Source organism: Sphaerodactylus townsendi, linkage group LG13, assembly GCF_021028975.2.
Source record: "Sphaerodactylus townsendi isolate TG3544 linkage group LG13, MPM_Stown_v2.3, whole genome shotgun sequence".
Classification (NCBI taxonomy): domain Eukaryota; kingdom Metazoa; phylum Chordata; class Lepidosauria; order Squamata; family Sphaerodactylidae; genus Sphaerodactylus; species Sphaerodactylus townsendi.
This window is the reverse complement of record NC_059437.1, coordinates 38,917,957-38,939,991: the sequence shown is the minus strand read 5'-3', so window position 1 is coordinate 38,939,991 and position 22,035 is coordinate 38,917,957. Positions and strand designations below refer to the sequence as shown.

At 41.4% G+C, this 22,035-nt stretch overlaps 1 protein-coding gene across 7 annotated transcripts in view; it reads left to right on the top strand.

Annotated features, from left to right (window-relative positions):
* The window catches only part of CIT (citron rho-interacting serine/threonine kinase), a 118,670-nt gene that overhangs the window by 54,880 nt on the left and 41,755 nt on the right, over window positions 1-22,035 (top strand). For 6 of the 7 annotated variants that reach the window (XM_048515141.1, XM_048515138.1, XM_048515136.1 and 3 more), the window contains exons 21-27: window positions 483-592; window positions 1,561-1,735; window positions 3,371-3,568; window positions 6,785-6,838; window positions 13,870-14,067; window positions 17,764-17,957; window positions 20,452-20,587. In XM_048515141.1, the coding sequence (XP_048371098.1) occupies window positions 483-592; window positions 1,561-1,735; window positions 3,371-3,568; window positions 6,785-6,838; window positions 13,870-14,067; window positions 17,764-17,957; window positions 20,452-20,587 (1,065 nt within the window). The remainder of the gene's footprint in view (window positions 1-482; window positions 593-1,560; window positions 1,736-3,370; window positions 3,569-6,784; window positions 6,839-13,869; window positions 14,068-17,763; window positions 17,958-20,451; window positions 20,588-22,035) is intronic. The other variant, XM_048515140.1, reaches the window with a different exon arrangement.

Sequence of the window (22,035 nt, the reverse complement as noted above, 5' to 3'; positions counted from 1 at the left end):
CAGTATACTTATTTTTTGTGCCCCCCCCCCCCCCCTCCCCGAATTGTCTTTTTGGTGTCAGCCATATTGCCTCTGACTTTTAAGTTCCTCTTTGGACCCCACTGGGGAGAAAAGGAGAGTTTAAATATCTAAATATAGTTATTATTTTGATTTTGTTTTCCATTTGTCGGAGAGGACTATTGGGGCTGTTCTAATATATATGCTTAGTTCCAAAAGGTTTTTTTATTGGCTTCTAGAATAGATCTTCCACATTATCCTTTATGAACTGCAAATGTGCCCTACCTACAATATGACCTGTCCCTCCCTCTTATATGCATTTCAGAGAAGGTCAGTAGTATCAAGCAAGCTGTCTTTCAGGGAAACTTGTCAGTCACTATTCTCTTCAATATAGATCCTCTGATAAGCTTCCAAAGAGCCTCAAGATTCACCAAAACGTTTTCATGCTACTGTTGTATAGTATAAATAAAATGTTTTTCTTTCAGATGATCAATGCTATGGATTCAAAGATTAGGTCTCTGGAACAGAGAATAGTGGAATTGTCTGAAGCAAATAAGCTTGCAGCAAATAGCAGTTTATTTACACAGAGGAACATGTAAGTACGAGAACTTCTATTAAGTACGAGAACTGCTATTAACCTGTCTTTTCAGTTGGTAAAGTAACAGCCCAATCCAGATGGGGGTGCAGAATGGCCACAGGAGGCGATGGAGGCTTGTACTGACACATTTGCCCTCCTAGCAGGCATAAGTGGTACTTACTCTGGCCAGGAGGGCAAATAGGGAGTCTGGTGGGCACCACAGAGCTCTGTGGCACCCAACATGCTTGCCACTGCCACTGCCACAGTTGTGCTAACCTAACGTGGAGGCCAGGGGCATTCCCGGAGGCAGAGCCAATGCTAGTCAGCTTCCACCGGGCTTTGGCCCTGGGAACGCCAGCAGGATGGTTGGCAGCATAACTCCATTGAGCCCTATGGAGGGTTTTCAGGCAGTTGGGCTTTTTTCCATCTTTTTGCTGCCTCCTCGAGCCACCTGGGAGCCCACTGGAGGCAGCGCAGTAGCAGCACTGCCCCAGGGTCTGAGTTGAGCTGTAAGCCCTTTTAATAAAGCTCTTGACATGAGTTTGCTGTCGTTTGTGTGATTGGCTGCTTCACTAATGCAACCTACATTATGCCTTAGATGCTTTCTCGTTGGTAGTATTTTCCTTTCTTCTGCTGTCATCTGATTTCAGAGGCCATAGTTTGCTGAAAATTAGCAACTTCTTCTGTTAGAGAGATTAAATGAGGCAAATTCTGTTCCTCTAGAGTGGAGTGACGGCAACATTTTTAAATCACATGCCAAGAAAGCTCCTTGTTCTAAAATCTAGTTGTTGTTTTAACCAATTTTCATTTGATGAACTGCAAGATTATTTTTCAGTTATCGGAGAGAAATCTGTCCAGTAAGCGTGGGTAGACCCTGCTGATCCAGTAACAGTTCCTAGCTTGAGGATGATCCTTTTCCTTTTCAACCCAGTGAAAATATTAGGCTTTTTGCTAGGTTTGGAATGCATCTTTCTCCCCCTTTTCAGGAAAGCCCAAGAAGAAATGATTTCTGAGCTCCGACAACAGAAGTTTTATTTGGAAACTCAAGCTGGAAAATTAGAGGCCCAGAACAGTAAACTGGAGGAACAGTTGGAGAAAATCACCCACCAGGATCACAATGACAAAACGCGCTTGTTAGAGTTGGAGACAAGGTTGCGAGAGGTATTACCTTCCTTTAACACTTGCTTCTGTTACTGTTTCTGTAGCTGCTGCTAGCAGTAAACAGGTGCTTAGCACCATGAGTGTGCTAGCCCTGAAGTTCTCTAATGCTGTCATCTTCAAGGCCAATGTCTTTCAAACTTTCTATACCTGGGACACACATTAAGAGGTATAGCATAATGATGAACAAACAAAGGGTTAAAGCTGCAGGAGTTCTCTGCATCACCTTGCCTTGTTATCCTGCAGTTTTTCCTAACTAGCCCACAAATAGAAGCAAGAGATGTGGCTTCGTTGGTCTTTATGTAGCAGGTCCTTCCAGAAATCTGAAAAAATATAACTATAGGGACTCACTGCCCTCGGGGGTAATAATAAGGCTCCCTGGCTCCAGCTTTTTGAACACAAGTTATCACTTGTGGAGGACCTTTGTGAAGGTGGAGGACATTTTCTCATTTTCTGTAGGTCAAAATAAAAAAATATGTGGCCCAGTTGTTCTCTGCTAGAGATAAGAATTATCCTGCTTTTTGACCATCCATTTTGATATTCAGAGGACACGTTCTCTGCTTGCCCTGGACCTTCTGTCTGTGGGTAATCTTTTTCTCTATTTGGACTTTCTGTTTAGTTTAAAATTATGAAAAACCTTAATGCACACAGCATTTAATTGACCTTTTCCAATGGTTTGCTAGATTGTCTTCTAAAGATCCCTTTTTCAGACAGGCTGTTTCCCTGTCCCCTTTAGTCAATGGACTCCTTGGTGCATATCCTTTTGCAAAGCCTTTATGTGTTCCAACTGAGTCTAAAATTATTGTTATTTATTTGATTTGATTTAATATCCCACCTTCTTCAGCTAAGGTTGGGTTCAGGGCAGCTAACACACATAGTTAAAATCATACAATAATACATTAACTAATACAGTAGCTAAAACATCATAAAATAAAATGGCAAATTCCAGTTGCAACCCATTAAATAACCCTGACAATTTAAATAATTCTTATTGCCCATAAACCTGATCTGGCAAATTCTCTAAATCTTATTTAGGCGGTAGAGTAGGAGTGTCAGACTATAACTGCTTCAATTAAATGCCCTGTAGAACAATTCAGTCTTGCAAATTCTGTGGAACTGTTTAATCTCCCGTGGGTCTCTAATGTCCACTTCCACCAAGTAGGAGCCAAAACCGAAAAGGCTCTAGCTCCAGTGGAAGCCAGCTGTATATCCTTGGGGCCAGGGATCACTAGTAGATTGTTCCTGGAGGACCAATGGGGAGATGTGGTCCCACAGATATGACGGTTCCAGACTGCTCAAGGCCTTAAAGGTTAGTACCAAAACCTTGAAAATGATCTAGAATTCAACAGGCAGCCAGTGCAGTCAGTAGAGGACAGGTCTTATGGGTTCCCTCACTGGAATCCCAATGAGTACTCTTGTCACTGTGTTCTGGACCAATTGCAATTTCTGGAGCAGTCTCAGGGTCAGGCCAGCATACAATGAGTAATCTAGTCTGGTGGTATTCATCGCATGGATCCTGTGGCAAGATCAACACGTGACAGATTTGGGGGGGGGGGGTGGCTTTTCCAGAATTACTCTGTTAAGCAAGTTTATCCTTTTGAATTATAGCAAGTTTCAATGCTGTACTTAACTCTTCAGGTTAGTCTGGAGCATGAAGAGCAAAAATTGGAACTTAAACGACAGTTAACAGAATTGCAGCTCACCCTCCAGGAGAGGGAATCTCAGATTTCAGGGTTGCAGGCAACACGGGCAGCCCTGGAAAGTCAACTACGGGAAGCGAAAACTGAGCTGGAGGAAACTACAGCCGAGGCAGAAGAGGAGATTCAAGCACTGACGGTAAGCTCTATAATTCTAGGCTGCCATTCTGTGCCTGTGGAAACGATGGTTTTGATCAGTTTTAAAAAATGTGATGGTGAAATAATGTAAACCTGGACTGGTGATCTGCAGAGTGTTGACTGTTTCTGCTGTGCTTAACCTTACATGTGCATGATGCTGAGTTGATGCTTGTAGAATACTTGTATGATACGACAAGGTCCCACTAGATGAGATTTGGCTCTTTAGCTAGGAGAAAGTAGTTCACACCTTTTACATGGTACCAAAAATTTGAGGTGGATCCCTTTTCCAAATTCCTTCAGTTCACATCGTTGCATGCACAAAGTCTAAGGTGATCCTTTCCAAAAGGTGTCTTGGAAGAAGAGAGAATTCTATACCATAAGCCAGCAAGAGGGGTTTTTTTTTGTAACCTCAGCTCAAGGGGCAAAGAAATGTTCTGTTGGTGAATGATGATATGAAAGAGTCTGCTCAGTGTGCTGCTGCACATTTGTTCTAAAAGGCACTTCAGGAGAAGCAAAAAAGTTCTTATGTGACCTCAGATTAAGTATGTCATTTCTAAAAGGAAAATTCAGAAAATCTGAAAAGCTTAGACTCCTAAAGGGAAAGAACAGTCTTTACCCAAAGGTCCGATAATTTTTCTGTCTGTTTTCTGAATCAGACCTTGAGTTCTGAATATAAACCAATGCTGAGATCTCTTCTATTGTGGCTAACTGCAGGTTTCCTTACAATCTGCAACACTGTACATCCTGGTGCTTTGTGTACCTTAGAATTGCAAAAATTGACTTGTCCCCTGAGTTGAAATATTCCAGTTAGCCAGAGCTCAAAAGAATATGACCATCTTGTAACTCTGCTAACCTTTAATAGATCAGTAGCTTGACAAGTTAATTTCTATATTGATGATTAGATATTCAAGGTATAGTCATAGGCCCCACTCCTATACATAGCATCTCATTGAAACAGAATCAATTGTAACTTTTTGTACTCTTCCCAGCACTGATTTTCTGCTTATATGTTAATTGCCAGGTTAATTACAGGTAAGTAACTAAACTTTCTCAGCATCATTGTTCCAGAAAATATCTACAGGAATACAGATGATATTGTGTATTTTATCTTTAATCCCATACTACTTATTCCAATGTGCAGTCCAGTTTTAACCAATGTGTTAATGAAATGAATGCTGCCTTAAACTTGTCAGTTTTTATATCTTACTGCATACAGCAAGTGAGTAATTCATTCAGACTACGTTTTCTTTTGATCTTCGGTCCTGAACCTAAATGTATACAGCATGCTACTTTCTGTTTTAGTCTTGTCCTGCTAAAGAAAAAGTTATTGAAGAAGCTGAATCCTGACTTCAACCATTTTGCCAGATTTGTTGGTACAGGTTAACTTGCCCTGGTGGCTGGCTGTTGCTCACTAAAGCACCAGTCTTCAGTAGTGATTGCATCCAGCTTTATTGAAAGTGACTTAGTGGAATGTAATGCAATAAATATTTACCGGTCATTAGGGACTCCCTGTCAACCTTTATAGCTGTTTCTTAGGGCTTGGGGAATTCAGCAGGGAAGTTGTGCTTGTTTTGCTCATGTTGTTGATATTACGGGAATGTTGATATCTCTCCAGTTTTCGAAGAGACACCTCAGATGAGTGTTACTCATGGGGAATACTACACTGGTATGGAATATCTACAAGTTATGGATGCCACACTAATGCTTAGTTAGTGACCAACCTGAAGCAAGGATGCCATCAGTAGCACAGACAGTGGGAGTGTTCTGATCAGCTGAAGCTTAAGATGATTTCACATGAGTGATTGTGTTGGTGCTTACAGTAACATGACTGTGAAAATAACATTGACTGGAACGCATACTTTGCATTGTGCTTTAGTTGTCATGGGTAAAACAATGCTCATGGGGTCAAGTTTGCACACTTTCCATCTTCTCTCAAGTTGTGCTAGTGCCTGCTCCTAGGTTCATTAGGTAAAGCTGAGACAAAGCTCCTCCTGCCAGGGTCACAGCAACAGAATCAGGAGAGGCTGCCTATGTATTAGAGTGTATACTAGAGTATTGCTGTCTCCAACTTCGAACTTCTGACACACTTGCCAAAAAGGTTGGCCACTGCTTTTCTTCCCAGCCTTGTATATGGTAATCAAATCCCTTTTCCCTCTGTGCTGAAGCAGTCTTTCGACCTTTCAACTTGGAACATTTTGCTTCTTGACCAGTAAGATGGGATTGTTTGATGAGAGTATATTCCTCTTTGCATTGAAATGGTGAACATGTAAGAGCTTATGCCCCCCAAGAGCTGCTATTTTGGTCTGACTAAACCACTCAAGTTTTGGATGTTAAATCCAGTACAGGGATGGGGATGAGAATTCCTCTTTGAGCCTTTTATTTTTGGTTTATGTTTGAGTCATGATAGAAAGAGTTCATTTTCTATTTAATCACATTTGACTTTGTCTGAATAGGTTTTTTTCCTTTTTTGAGTGTCTTTGGCACAAAGTGGGTGTCTTGAATAAAAACAGGATGTCCAATTAGTCCCTATGCCCTGGACACTGAATGTCAAAGTCACATTGATAGCGGAGTGCCAATTTGCTTGAAGACGAGCTTTGCCTTTGTCTTGCTTTGTTTGTAAAACAAGTAAAAATAATACATGCATTATAGCAGCTATCTTAAAAAATGAAATGCTTCCTGTTTTTGAATGGGTCAGGCTTTCTTTGAACAATTTCATTAGTCAACTTGGTTGCTGCTTAGGAAAGGAAAAGACTGCTAGGCAGGCTTAATGATCTTTAGGAAGGGTGTTTGGGATAGTCAGTCTAATTCTCTATCTGTCTCTCTTGCTTTGTAACAAATCATGCACTCTGGGAAGTATTTGTTCAGATATGAAAATAATGCATATGGCAAAAGTCAAGAAAGCATCTTTGTTATCAAGTGACCGCTGTCTTCTATGGGTCACTTAAAAGGAATGTTTGATTAATGTACGGCATTAGGGAGAAAGCAGTGCATAGAATTGTACATTTAGCTCTGGTAGCTGAGAATTTGGGATCTCAAGGATGCCTTGAAGTCAATGAAACTTCTGCTTCTTTTTGTCCTGTTAGTAGTCGTAGCCTGCAGCATCTGCCTTCTAAACTTTGCTTGCTGGTAGATTGTTCTGCAGTTCATTTAGAAACAGCTGTTGGATTCTAAGTCTAATATATGAAAAAATTGATGATCAACTTCTTACCTCCTTTAGGCGCATAGAGATGAAATCCAGCGTAAATTTGAAGCCCTTCGTAATAGCTGCACAGTGAGTATTAAATACAGATCATTGAATTATTTTGAAATTAAGGATGAGGAAGGAAACTAATTTTACTCCTTGAAGGCAAGGGTTCACGAGACCGGCTTTTGCCTTCAAGGAGTCGGAAGGACCAAGATCGATTGGATTACTTCTTTAGAATTCAGGTGAATCTCAGCTTAGAGGTTTTAACCTGATTTTAAATTTTGACAGCATTCCTCAAGCTTTTGAAGAAGTCAATCTGAAAATCTCATCGTAGTGCAGCTAATAAGAATGGTGTAGGAGCTGCAGCAAATGATGGTGTATGTATAACATTTCCCTCCTTACAGGTACAGGGAAATAACATAGTACTGTAGTGTGGAAAAATAATGAAGGGCATCCAGTCATACCAAAACTTGGCTGTGAAAGGATTTGTTGAAGGCAATGACAGTATCAGCTTTTCATCTCTCTGTAGGAAAATACACACATATTTTCATAAATAAGTATGTGTGTTTCTGCACACGCTGGCATCCTTTGCTGTTTTCACTTACAGAGGTTCTTTGCATAGGAAAAAATTAATGTACCTTTAGATCCCCCTCAAAGAATCATGTATCCAAACTTGTGTGTTCAATTCCTTTTTTCTACCATTGGCATTTTAGTGACTCTTAATATTCTTTTAATGGCATTCAGGATTTAGGTTTTGAAGTAGAAGATCTCAGATATGATAGCAGATAAGAAATGCTATATTCACAGAGAACCTGCTCTGTTGTATTCCTCAAAGATACTGATGCAAAGTGTAGGTTGCCTTGAAACAAAGCTTGCCATTTCAGTTTGATGCAAGGGCCACATTTTTGACACAGCTACTTCATGTAAGTCCACATTTTTCCATTGTTCTGGACTTGGAAGTCAGAAGGCATAGAAAACAGGCTCTCTGTAACGAAGAGAATCTAATATTCCAAACGCTTCTGGGATTGTCATTCTACTTTAAACCCCCCTCACTGTTCCAAGATGAGTTAGCACCAAGTAACCTTACATCTAGAGGGGAAAGAGCAAGAGAGGGAAGTAATTAATGGGAATCCGAGTAAATGAAGACTTTTCCTTAATTCAAGTTGATCCTCTAGTGAACAGCGTGGCCAGGAACTGTCCAGGGGAGACCGTGATTCTGAGATTTCTCAAGGAGCCTTCCTTCTATGACCTTCAAATTCTCCAAGGAGGTTGAAAAGGCTTCCTGTAGTTTAGAGGGAGCCTGTGGACTGCACAGTCCCCTTCAGGCCCTGAGGCTCCTCTCCTCTACCCAGTCTCTCATCAGCTGCTGTGATTCCTAGCTATTGCTTTCCATTTGGCTTTGGGACCTGGCTGCTATCCTTGGTCCTGCTCCTTCTAATTACCATCATGGCTTGGCTTGTTGCTTGGTAACAAACATTGTAGGGAGCTCTTTTCTGATCTGTTGTTGCTTCTCATTGGATCCTGTTCAGAAGACACCTTCCATCTTCGTGCATGTACCTTTCGGCTGTCGGTTCAAATTCTCAGCCCCCCGCTCCACTCGTTTGCTTTCGCTGGGCATGCTCAGAATATGTGCCTGCAGATAATCTGAAAACAAAGCAACCTCTTTTTTCTTTTATTTTGCTCTTTGTTCGGAAGTTGTGTGGGTTTTTTTGTCAGCTGAAGTGGGCAACCAAGTGTCTATTTTGCTGTGCATCTACAGCTCATTTGAACCCAGAGCTAAGTCTGTGTGACACCACCAGATGCTCTAATGCCTGATAGGTATGCAAGCTTGCAAGCACGAAAAAAGGATAGCGGTGATATGTAAAAGTTTATAAAGTTGCTATAATGTATTAAACCGTTAGATAAGACTTTTCATCAATCAGACGTAAACCCGTTTTCACAAGTTTTTCATTGTTTTTTATTCGTGCTCATTCTAGCTATATAAGCGGTTGCTTGTTTGCCAGCGCAGCTAATACAGAAGGGGTATGGGCATTCTCTAACAAATTAAGAATGGTCTCGTAGTTAGAATCTCACTGTTTTATTGGCTGTGCCAAAACTGCTGATGCACTGATACTACCAATCTTGTTTCCAAACTCCCAATGTTGTTTTTTTGATAGAGAACAAGAGGTAGCATTTTGTAGTCCTTTTTTGCTGTTTGAGGGAAGTAACTGATACACCTCCCTGCTGAAAACCCCTGTATTAAAACACGACAGACTCTAATTTCATGCATGGTAAAAATTGGCCATAGCCGTTTATTAACATATTTTGATAGAGAACAAGAGGTTGCATTTTGTAGTCATTTTTGGAGGAGAAGGATTTTGAAAAAAAAAAAAAGCAAGAATGAATTTGTGATTTGATTGGTTCCATTATTTAAACTCCCCTATAATACCGTATATCTAATGACTCTACTGCCATGGTGGTGAACCTGTGGCACTCCAGATGTTCGTGGACTACAATTCCCATCAACCCCTGCCAGCATGGTCAATTAGCCATGCTGGCAGGGGCTGATGGGAATTGTAGTTCATGAACATCTGGAATGCCATAGGTTCGCCACCACTGCTCTACTGCATTAGAGACCGTGTAGTACCTCTCCCCTGGAGAGAGGAAAAGATAGCATGTACTTTAGCTTTTTAAAAAAACAGCCTACTAGCGGTTCCACCTTATTTTTCCCACCTTATTGAGAGTTGGCATGGTGTAGCAGTGTGTTGGACTAGGAGCTAGGTTCAGATCCCTTTTCTGTTATGAAAGTTTGCTGGGTGACTTAGGCCAATCACACAGTGTCAGCCTAACCTACTTTATGGGGCTATTGTGAGGACAGAATGGAGGAAAGTGGAAAAAGGGCTTTGGATCCCCATTGGGATCCAAGAAATCCAAGAAAGCAAGAAATTTCCATGTTGAATTCAGAAACCCAATGATTTGCCTCTTGGTCTACCTCCACTTCAGATATGTGTCTCGTATTTGGGGACAGGAAAGTTCAATGTTGACAATAATGTGATCTTTTTTTTTTACTTCAGTCTAACATGCTTGAGGGTTTTATGGTCTCTTAAATCTTTTCTAACTTTCTGATAGAGACAGGAATGTGGGGGCGGGAGATAAATGGACAGCGTTTTAAGAGGGGATTCATAGACACCTGAGATTTGTCCTTTAAATTTATGGGTCTAATGCCTTGATGCCTCTCGTGATTATAGCTATTCAGAGATAAAGCCTCCCATAACTATTTGCAGTTTCTATAAAACACTGAAATGTTCTGGTACTTTATGAGCTTCACCTTCATATAACCAACAAATAAGTTCACATGAGTTATTATTAGCACATAGGGGTGTGGGTGTGGGTGTGGGGGTGTGTGTGTGTGTGTGTGTGTGTGTGTGTGTGTGTGGCACGAAAGCAGTGTGTTGGACTAGGAGCTAGGTTCAGATCCCTTTTCTGGTGCAACAGCCTAGCAGAGGGAGGGGAAGGGGAGGGAGGGGTGGCATGCAAGGAAAGGGGAATGAGGGAGAGAAGTGAGGGAAGGGTGGCATGCAAGGGAGGGGAGGGAGGGCAATTAGCTTCTGAGACATTGTCTTACCTTGTTGCTGGTGGGTAATTCCTGGGCAAGTGATTATTTACAAACTAGCAACACGCCTCCTAAATATCTTGTCCTTCCATACATTGGCTGTGTTAGCTGCAGCGTGTTGGATCTATTCTATCACTGGTGGTGCTTTCCCTTGACGTAAGATCCAACCAAATATGCATGTCTTTGTTTTTCTGCAGTCATTTAAACACGCTCCTCAACAATATTGCATTTATATCGTTTCAACTGTTTTTATTCTTCTGTTCTAGAAGAACATCTTCATTCCCTTTCTCCTGCCCTGTTTCATGACTTGACGCAGCATTTCCATACAATAGGCTTTTTAGGTTTCTGTTTCTGGGGGGCTGGCCTAAGAGCAATTAGTTTGAGAGAGGTTTCCACTGAAGTGGTTCGTTCCCTCAAAGGCGAAGCTGGCATTTTGTCCAAGTGATATAGGATTTCAAGTACTGAGTGGTTGGGGGTTCCCTCCAAAGGATTTCTGTTTTTTCTTCAGCAGACCTGCATATCAGACTGCTTTTGAAACTCCTTGGGTTGGTGGGTTGCACTTTGTGGGAAGCTGCTGTGGAAGGATAAAAATCCAAAGCCCTGTTCGGTTTGGAAGTAGAAGCATGGTAGCTTGGGTCCTCTTGTAAATACTACTGCTTAATGTCTAATTGTTTTCCATAAACAATTTTTATCAGTGAGGTGCAGTGAGGGTGATACATTGGAGAATCATGCTTTCGTGTTTCTTGGACTCTGTATGTAACTGGCTGCCACTTATTTTACTTTGAAAATCTGATAACATGTCTTTCTGCCAGCTCCGTCAGCAATATGGATCAGAAAGTTTAAAAGAAATCTAAGATTGGTAGATGTGAGCAACCAGTAAAGTAGCACAATATTAGAAAAAGAATCACTTCAGGTGCTAACAACATTAAGGAACCAGTTCCCTCAGTGAAAGACCAATATTATATGGGCCTTTTAAAACTATGTAGGGAAGACCCCCTGATAGTTTCACTGGGAAGAGGTTCCACAGGTTGAATTACAAAAATAATTTCAGTTCAGGTAATCATCCCCAAGACGTTTTTGTAAGTTCAAAAACTGATAATCCCCTAAAAGGGAATCCAGTTTCATCCCCTATGATCTAGAATATTTCCTTTTTGTTTTCTGAGGCAGGTTCTTTAGTTTAACTATCTACCATCTCTCCCCCCACCCCTTCCTATCCCCATGTGTGTCTTTTCTCAATTGTAATTACTTGATTAGGTATTATTGAAACCTCCCACTAAGAGGTGTAGCCCTATCTAGAAAATTACACTTAATAGTTATGTATATTATGGTAGGTTAAACCATCAAGTAGGAATTTCTTATGAAAAAGCTGTCTCGGTGGATCAAGTGAGAAATACATTTAGTCTAGTTCTGCTTGCTGGTAGTGATGAAACAGTTGCATCCAAGAAGCAGGACACAGTGGTGTTGATTGTCTGTTGCTGTTTTTGTCCCCAGCGTCCTCTAATCAGAGGTATAGTGGCTTTGAATATAAAAGTTCTCATTTATGACTGATAGGTCTATCAATGGTTCTCTTTTGATTTAGTCATCACGACAACATCTTGTAATGAATTCCATAAGGTAGTTATACACTGCCTTAGCAAATGCTTCTTTCTGGATGCTTTACACCTATAGCCTATCATTTTTACTGGATGATCCAGAGTTCTAGTGTGGGTTTTTCTTAAGCAAAACAAAAATCTTGCTGTTCTTGATGTTCCCTATCTCTTCTGTACTCGAGGCCATAACAGGTGTGTCTACCAAGGACCCAGATTCATGTTTTTAGTCTAAGCTATTTTTGAACTGAATAAAATCTGGGTCTGTGCATAAAGGAACATACATGAAAGAACCCAGGGAAGCAAGTGATTAATTCGTTACAGTCTTTTCTACTGCCACTCTTGCTACAAAAATCTTCTTGGTTGGTAATTTTAAAATTGTGATGTGAATCACCAAGTGAATTAATGCTAACAGAACCCCCCTTTCCCCAAGAGGGAAGCTATTTTCAACCCACTGTTTAGTTAGCCTTGGAGATGCACAAGCGGTTGGTATAAATCTAGGAGGAGCAGAAGAGAAAGCTTTGCGCTCTGCAGCAAAATATATATATGTCACTGTTTTCCTACAGCTGCTAGAAGTTGCTTCTCAATTTTTATATATTTATGAGAAATGTGAGCAGTTCTCTGTCCCCTCCCCTTTCTTACTGATTATCCCATTGCATAAATGAGTCATTGCATTTGCACTGTTAAATACAGTAGAATCATAGAGTTGGAAAAGACCCCAAGGGCCATGAAGTCCAACCCCCTGCAATTCAGGAACACATAATCAAAACACTCCTGAGTAATATGTAAGAACCCCAACATCCAGTCTTTTCAGATTGGAGACTTTTACCAGTAACATTGAAACCACTTAATATTTTTTAACATTTAAATTAGTTTTTGTTCTTATGTCTCTCTTTACATATTCCCCTTTGTGTAATAAATTCCTCCTATGATGCACATGCTGCTGATGGTTGATTTCAACCTACCGGTTGAAGAGCAGTGTGTTAGAACAACTTTGTAAAGGCATTCCTCTAGCTATAGCTAGGGCTTCATCTGTGCATGGTAGGATTGTATGATTAGATAGGGAATGGCAGGATACAGTTCCTTAAATAAATAAATTATGGAATAGTATGGTTTTCTTTTTAAAAATTGTATTCTTTTGACTTCTTTCTCCTAGTTTTGTAAAGTTTTCCACCAGTTGGCTGTTCATAAAGTATTATTATGGGATATGGGGCATTACCACGCCCACAACACTGCCTTAAGTAATGGACACATCTGTTTTCATACAAGCAAAATACTACTTTGTTCTTTTGCCTTTCATGTCAAGGTCTTTGTTTTGGCTTTTCCTGTATAATCTGTTTAGCTGCAATACATTTATTTACGCATCTCATTTTGCTATCCCTACCAGTACTGGCTCAATAAAATCAGCTGTTCCTAAATCAGAGCTCTGTTTTTTTCCTGGCAGCTTATTGGCTTTTGTTGATTTAAACTGTTGCAAGTAAAAGGCATTCCAGATAATGCACCTCAGTATTACCTCTCTTCATTATTATGAAAGTTCTCTTGTGTATCTTAGCTTGTCCTTATGCTAGATAGGGTGACTCAAGGTTTAGAAAGAAAAATCAGATTTTGCATATGACTGAAACTCAACATAGCAGATCTAAAGTGAGGCTCATGAACTGCTGTTGCCGCCCAGGAATGTTCACTCACATCCATGCTGTTGCATGCGCATTACAAGATTTTACAACGGGTTGCGTTCATGTTCAGTTCATCCGAAGGTGACTGATCTTTAGACTAAAAGGTTGAATTGGTTTCCAGTGCATCTCTTAAGCATGTTCCAGTCTGGAAGATCGCATGATGAATTTTATACACACAAAAAAATCATTTGTTCTGCTTTGGGGTAACTAAAAGAGAGCTTCTTTCAGAAAATGTGGCTTAATTGTTTTTCTGGTTTATTTGTTTAGGTGATCACAGACTTGGAAGAGCAGTTGAACCAGCTGACTGAGGACAATGCCGATCTGAACAACCAGAATTTTTTCCTGTCAAAACAGCTGGATGAGGCTTCAGGAGCAAATGATGAGGTGGTCCAGCTGCGAAGCGAGGTTGACCACCTTCGTCGAGAAATCACAGAGAGGGAGATGCAGCTCACAAGTCAGAAACAAGTAAGTGTTCAGGGATTAATAATCTTTTCAAGGTTTTTGTCCAAATGAAGGCTAACATAAAAAATATAATTGCTTTATCGAACCATAAGAGAGTTTGTCATCCTGTGGAGAAGATACATGACTATACAAAGTTATTTCTGACCTGAGTTTCTGACCTACACCCTCAGGATATCCATAAGACCTACCTGGAACATACATTTTACTCTTTGGCAAAGTCAGAAAATTGCATATGTGTGCATGCCCCACTGCACTCACGGCACTCTGAGCAGATAGGATAAAAATAAGGAGGGTAGAATTTTACGACTTGCTGTGACAGGTAAGCGTGAAGGAACTTACACATGGCATCAAAGGTTTGTCTGGCTTTAGGAAATTTGGAGCTACTCAAGTAGTCAACCAGACTTACACCCTCCTCTGTCACAACCCAGGACTTTAATCAAAAACAACCTAAAACTTGTTTTGCTGGAGCGGACTGAGGTACATGTAGCCTGGTGGTGTTCTTTCAGCTATAGCTGAATTGACCAACTTGATTCCTTTGAGCGCATGCCCACAGGAAGTGATCTTGTTGGGCATCCACTGCTTGTCCCAAGCAGCTGCTATTCAGTGTATACTGCCACGGTATAAGGAAGGTTGGTTTGTAATAATAAATAGATGTTGACAGGCTTATCTTCTGTAAATTTGGCTTATTCTTGTTTTTTTAAAGCTCTCCATGCTAAAAACCACAACTGCAACTTATGGTACTACAAATTGTGACAAGAAAGGTTTTTCTTTCATCAGGGCTTTCTTTCAATCAGCTTCATTGGATGAAATAAGCTCTTCTATAGTAAAAGTGGCGAAGTGCATAAGTTTAAAAAAATCTTTAGAATCATGTTCTCTCTCAAACTATTTATCTTCTTTTTTTCTAAATTAAAGAAGCTCAAGCTCTTCAGATTCTTCCTGTAGGAAAAACACCTTAGCCCTTTAATTGTTGCCATTTTCTATGTGTCTTTTTCAATTCTGACGACCTCCTCCTCCTCCTCCTCCTCCTCCTCATTATTATTATTATTATTATTATTATTATTATTATTATTATTATTATTATTATTATTATTATTATATTGATACAAAAACAGTTATACACAGCAAACAAGATCAATATGCTGGATTTTGTATTACATCACACATCGGACACTTCCCAAGCATCTAGGACTGTGTGATGTATCGACAAATAATGCGTGCAGAGCCGAGTAGGGTGGCCTTTTGCAGCTGACATATGGTGATTTTGTCAGCGCCGATTGTTTTTAAGTACCGTCCAAGGTCTTTAGGCACTGCACCCAGTGTGCCGATCACCACTGGGACCACCTTTGCTGGTTTGTGCCAGAGTCTTTGTATTATTATTATTATTATTATTATTATTATTATTATTATTATTATTATTATTATTATTATTATTATTATTATTAATTTGATTTATTAACCACTCTACCCCCAAAGGGCTCAGAGCAGTGTACATGTAAACAAAAGAATAAAACAATAAAACCAGTGCACAAAAACAATCGAACAACCATTAATAGAATCCAGTGTTTCGGGGGACCACATCTGTAATTAGTATTTGAAGTATTCCCACGCCAAAGTATTCCCCAATGTTTTTGAGCCTGTGGGTATTTTGGAATTCTGACAGAGGGAGAGGAGGTAACCACAAAATAGTTGCCATAGGAGAGACAACCAAACACTGTCAGGGAGAGATTATATGCAATGCTCATGGTAATTCTACAATATTTCAGACAAATCTCTATATAGCAGGATGAACTTTAAAATGAACATATCGTTTAATTATTCATGCATATACACAGCTTACCTTCAGTCACACAATGGAAGTTCCTTGTACTGTTCTGGCACTTGTTGCTGAAGCAACTTTTTAAAAACTCTGCACAGCCAATCGGTTCTTCAGTGGCCAGTCAGAAGCCCAGCTGTGCAAAAACACTTAGCGGATGCTCGGAAAGCTTTCAGTTGGCCTCCTGGCTCCCATGGGCACTGCACTTGGGGGCCCCTGCCATAGAGAGTGCATTCACACAATAATGTTCATTTAGGCTTCAGAGGACTCAAGCAAGTGATCTAATCCACATGCCCCAGGAAAATCAACATCCATTGCATCATCTCTCCCTTAACTTACTATGAAAATCTAGCCTGCAGAAATAGCCCTTCCCAACTCCAGGAAAGCAAACCCACCTTTTTCTTTTCCCCTTTGTCATTTCATTTGAGTGAGAGAAACCCTTGCTTGGGTTTAGCCAGCTTTTACACTCAATCTTACCTCCTTAATAAAAGGAGTAATATGGAGGAGTACATCTCCTCATCTTCCTTACTCCAGCCCCCATCCTCATGGCTTTTGTCCATGCCTGCCCCATGATTCCCCGGAGAACTTTTTGGAAAGTCAAAGGGCATCGCTGTTCCCTTTTTCATCAGCAGAAAAGCAGGTGGCAACCAATCCACTCATCTATTGGGCAAGACACTTAGACCAGAGAAATCTACACTCCTTCATGAATTTCACTGGTCATAGATAAATCTCTTTCTTAATCTAACGTTTCTGTAATATATTTTGGGACAATAAATGAGAGAACTCCATGTGTGTTGCCCTGATGTCTCTGCAAGATGAGGGGGATTCAGACAAAAAATAGCATTCCAAAAACTCCTACTCCAATTATGTTTACTTGTAGCAGTCCCAGATGCCTCAAACAATAGGGGGAAACCTGAAAGATCTCAGTTTGGCCTGGAAGGAGTTTTGTTCACTCTTTCACGGAGGAGTTTCCTGAAGGCATTTAGAGTTTCCTCCAGTATTTTTTTAAATTTTTCTACACCTAAAGAACAGTTCCCACCCAGACATCGTGGTATAATGTAGAGGATTCTGGAACTTATTCTGGAGTACACATTTGGTTTCCACAGGATATTGACCAGGTTTACTTGCCTTCATTTTCATCTCACTTGAACTGACAGTGCTTTCTATAACATAGCCCAACACTGTCTTGCAGTTAGTTGTGTATTGCAGAAGATGTGCGGTAGCTGTGGGCAGGCTTGTTTGCAGTTATGGAGTATCTCACCAAGATAGTCCTCTAGAATTCCGTTTGAAAATAATATACCATGTGATCATGCCATTCTGACATTTAGAAGTAATTGTGATTTTAAAGAAAAATAGTAGTACTTAGCATCTGTGATTTCTGTCTTGTGCACTGTTACCCTCTCCAAGATAATTTGCATCCTAGAACTTCTTGAAAGAAAAAAAAGGCTGATGTGTTTATTAGGAGCGTTGTTGGACTCAGCTGAGCTGGCAGTTGAGAACGTCACCATTGTCTTACACCAATTTCTCCATTGTCAGTTTGGTTGCTTTTGTGGCATCCTTTCTCTTTCAACCTCAAAGAATTCCATAGGCCCAAATATCCCTGATCCTTCCTTTTCCTTTGTTTTAGCTGCCTATTGGCCAAGGACATGAGTGAGTACCACCAGCCGAACTGTCTTGTCTGTGTTCTTGTATTATTTTCGGAGAGGCTCAGACTATGTGTACCTTCATTTTTTCCCCCTTCTTTCTTTCCTCCCTGCATTTAGGAATGCTAAACGTGATACATTTTAAGAGATGCATCACAAAGACTACGAGGGAGTTTTTCTTTATACTGGTACAATGGTTTTGAGGTGGGAATTAGAAAAATAATTGAAGGGGTTTGTTTTTAGACAATGGAGGCCTTAAAGACAACTTGCACAATGCTGGAAGAGCAAGTGATGGATCTGGAGGCTCTGAACGATGAACTCCTAGAGAAGGAGCGCCAGTGGGAGGCGTGGCGAAGTGTCCTGGGGGATGAGAAAACTCAGTTTGAATGTCGGGTTCGAGAGTTGCAGAGAATGTTGGATACGGAGAAACAAAGCAGGTATGGATTTTTGCTTTAAGCAAGAGAGCTGTGTGAAAAAGCAATAAATAAGTAGGGGCTGGGGGAAGAAGAAAAAGAAGAGTTTGGATTTATACCCTCCCCCTTTCTCTCCTGTAAGGAGACTCAAGGTGGCTTACAAGCTCCTCCTGCCCCCCTCACAACAAACACCCTGTGAGGTGGGTAGGGCTGAGAGAGCTCCAAAGTACTGTGACTAGCCCAAGGTCACCCCAGCTGGTGTGTGTTGGAGTGCACAAGCTAATCTGGTTCACCGAAGCCTCCGCAGCTCAAGTGGCAGAGTGGGGAATCAAACCCGGTTCTCGAGATTAGAGTGCACCTGCTCTTAACCACTACACCACACTGGCTCTTGACTGATCAGAGTAACCCTAATATATGGAACTGGGAATACTATTTGACTGCCATCTTCTTTGGTGGGATCTCTACTAGGCTGTATCCCTACTGTTAGGGACAGAGTTTTCCCAAGGTCTCCACCAGGGGTTAGGCAGGCTCATATTGGTATCCACTACCAAATAGGAATTACACAAGCCCAGAAGAGGTTCGGCCAAACTCTCTTCTGTTATGTGGCTCCTGCCCTTTGAAAAAGAGAGCAGTTGATTCTGTCCCCTTTCCCTGACATCCCTGTCCCCATGCCTAGAAAACTGCAAAGGCTGTATTCTCCTTCATGGGGCTCCATCATTCACAGATGGTTAAGTCATGCTCCCTGGGAGCTATGGAAAACTTCTGGTCCTTGTGGAACTGCAGGAGGTAGGTCCTTCCCCTCCTCTCCAGTTCTCATAGCCCTGTGTCCAGCCAGGTCGCTGTTTGGAGAAGCTCCACTGTGAAAGCTTAAAATGGCCAAAGGAAAGTCCAAATTGTCCTCTGTGACTGTGGAACCTAAATCGAAGAAGGGGATGAAGGAGAAGTCGCCTCGCCCTGGAAGATCTAAGGGCTCAGAGGCAGCTCAGCTGTGCTCACCTGAGGTGACAGGAACCAGGTGCTCCGCTCCACCGAAGCTGCCCCAGCCCACTGCTGCCTCATTGCTGGGACCAGTGGGAACATCACGTGACCTCCCAGGCCTGCTGACTCTGAGGCCGGCTATTGATTGATCGCCTGAATTAACAAGGAGCAGCCAGAGTGGAAGAAAAAACAAAGGGAACAAAGCCTCCAAGTCTTCAATTGCCAGATGGGTTGCTGTTTGCATAAAACTGGCATGTGAAGTCCAGGGACTACACAGTGTTACTGCTGATTCTACCAGAGCAGCAGCAGCTTCTACGGCATTTGCTAGCCGAGTCCCAGTTGAGAAAATCTGCCAAGCTGCAGCTTTGTTGTCATTTTTGATGTTTATTTTATTTATTTATTTATTTTTCAAACTTATATACCGCCCAACCCCCGAAGGGCTCTGTGCGACGCTACAGGTTGGATGGCCAGCCTCAGCCACAGCACTTTGGTCATAGAGTTCTGCAGCAGGGGATTCATTAAGACTTCTAAGGCAAGAAAATGTGAATAGGGTTAAAATCAGATTGGGAATATTTTCCCTCCACCCAGGTTAATTGCTTGGGCACATAACCATCTGTTAATTACAGAGCCCCACTGAAGGAGAGCTGAAGGTTGGAATTTACCATGAAGATGTCTTTTCTTCAGTGAATAAAGTTACTGAGGCAGTTCAACAACATGAGTGCTGTCTACTATGTCAGCAAGCAGGGCAGCAGAGGGAACCCCCTTTGAGTAACCCTCCAATATGTCACCAACCACATACCAACGGCAAGAAGCATGTGCAGTACATCCAGTGTTCTATTTTTCCTTCTTCCGCTCGCCACCATTAGTCTTTGCCCTCAATTCACTGAGTTTATTTTTTTCTGCAAACATTTGTCTCTACTACCAATTTTTCTCTCAAGTCTCTGTAGGACAGTCCACAGCTGACTTTTCTCTTAGACTCCATCCCTTCATTTGCCTATTTCTTAGCTCCCCAGCCTGTCTGCTTTGCCTCTCCCAACTCTTCATGTTCCTTGTCCCAATTAGTGTGCGTTTTTTAGTCCCATCAAAGCTGACCTCTCACAGAAGATTGATGGTATCAGTTTGGCTAATTGATTCAGAGGTTTTGCCGCTGCTCTCCCCTGCTGGTGTGCTGTGGATTATGTCAACCTTCAATTTTCCTTTACTCTTGTGCAAGGGGGATGAATTGAAAGCTAGCAGTCCTGATCACTTGCCAGCTGTTTTATTTAAACATGGTTTCTTATCCTGAACCATCCTATGGTAATAAGCTTTGATTCTAGATTGTTGCTGTGGAAATTTGGAACTTTTTCAGCACAGCAGGTAAGATGGAATTATGTAACATAGGGGAGGGGCATCAAAGAAAAATGGGCATTCTTAAGACAGAACTTTGGAAGTCTGAATTTGCTCCCCTGATTTCCTCTGATACTTTGAGATCCACGGGAGAAGCCAATTGCAGAAAACACTATCAAGAAATGTATTTATGTATTTCTCCCTTTTTGTGTAGGGTACGAGCAGATCAGCGTATTACTGAATCGCGCCAGGTGGTAGAGCTTGCCGTTAAAGAACACAAGGCAGAAATCTTGGCTCTGCAGCAAGCATTAAAGGAACAAAAACTCAAGGCTGAGAGTCTTTCAGACAAGGTCAGTAATGTTTAACCTTTAAAGTGCTCACCGTAATTTGGCGGTAATTTAGATGAGCTGCAACAAATGGAATAACTTGATCTTTGCAAGTTCATTCTCAGAATGATTATGTTTCATCACTTCCTTTGAAAAGAGCAGTTTTTGCACAATAGCTTTGAAGTCAAAGCTTCTGTGGCCCCTTTCTATTGTCCTGTTTGTCATCAAATGCATCACTGTTGTGGCCACTGAAATTCACAAACACCAACACAACTTCAACAGGAAAGAAGAGACTTTGAAAACTAGCAAAGCTTGGCTACCAGTACTTAAAAACACCAAAAGCAAACCCCAAGGGCATGATAAGTTCATGAACAATGGACTCCACCCAAACACAGGATTTGCATTCACCAATACTGCTGTTGCTTCAGGGCATGAAAATGTGAATCACTCCCTGGACCGATAAGCCCCACCTGCAATACAATACTATCAATCACATCTTTGCATAACAAGTTTTACCCAAACACTTACTGATTGGTTTCCCACCCTGGGACATGGACAATATATACCCCAAACATTCCCTTCTCACTGGACACAGTGTGTAACAGACTTCCCTCTGTGATACACCTCTGAAGATGCCAGCCACAGATGCAGGCGAAACGTTAGGAACAAGATCCACCAGACCATTGCCACACAGCCCGGAAAACCCACCAGAACCAACTCTTGTGGTGTTTGCATGCAGATGCAGTTATGTTGTTAGGCCTTGGTTCAGCGGGGATGTGGATTGATTAATTAATTAAGATGAAAGCTACCCAAAAGTAGGGACTGGGGAGAGGCTCGCAAGTAGTGAGAAGTGAAACCTTTGAAAAGGTGGTTTAGGCATAAGGGACAGTAAGGAACAAAAAGTAGCCCTTTGGGATAATTGGGGGTGGCGGCGGCATCTGTTAATGACAGGCATTGAAAGAATAGGCATTTGCAGTAGTTGACTTGGAGTTATCTTTGTCTCATATGATTGCCTTTTTCTTCCAGCCGCAAAGTCAGTCCATAAGGGTCAATATGAAGCAAGGTTATCCCTTCTGATCTCAGAATGTAAAATAACTCAATTAGATTCCTGCAAGCCTTGAGCTCACACAATATTTTTGCAGCTTCCATACGTTTACCTGAAACTAATAAAGGAGGTTCTGAGCTCTTGTTTAGAAGACCTACAGCAGAAATTCCCCCACACAGAATCTGTAATAGGAGTTGACCTCAATGCTAGGATCGGCAATAACGATCTCTCCCTAGGGAAAGTCATGAACCATGACTTGATCCATACAACAGGTTTTTTGCTTCCTTTTGAGGTACTAAATCAGTGATAGCGAACCTTTTCGAGACCAACTGTCCAAATTGCAACCCAAAGCCCACTTATTTGTCGCAAAGTGCCAACACGGTTTGAAGCAACTGTCAACTCTTCCAACAGGTGAATCACGATCCTA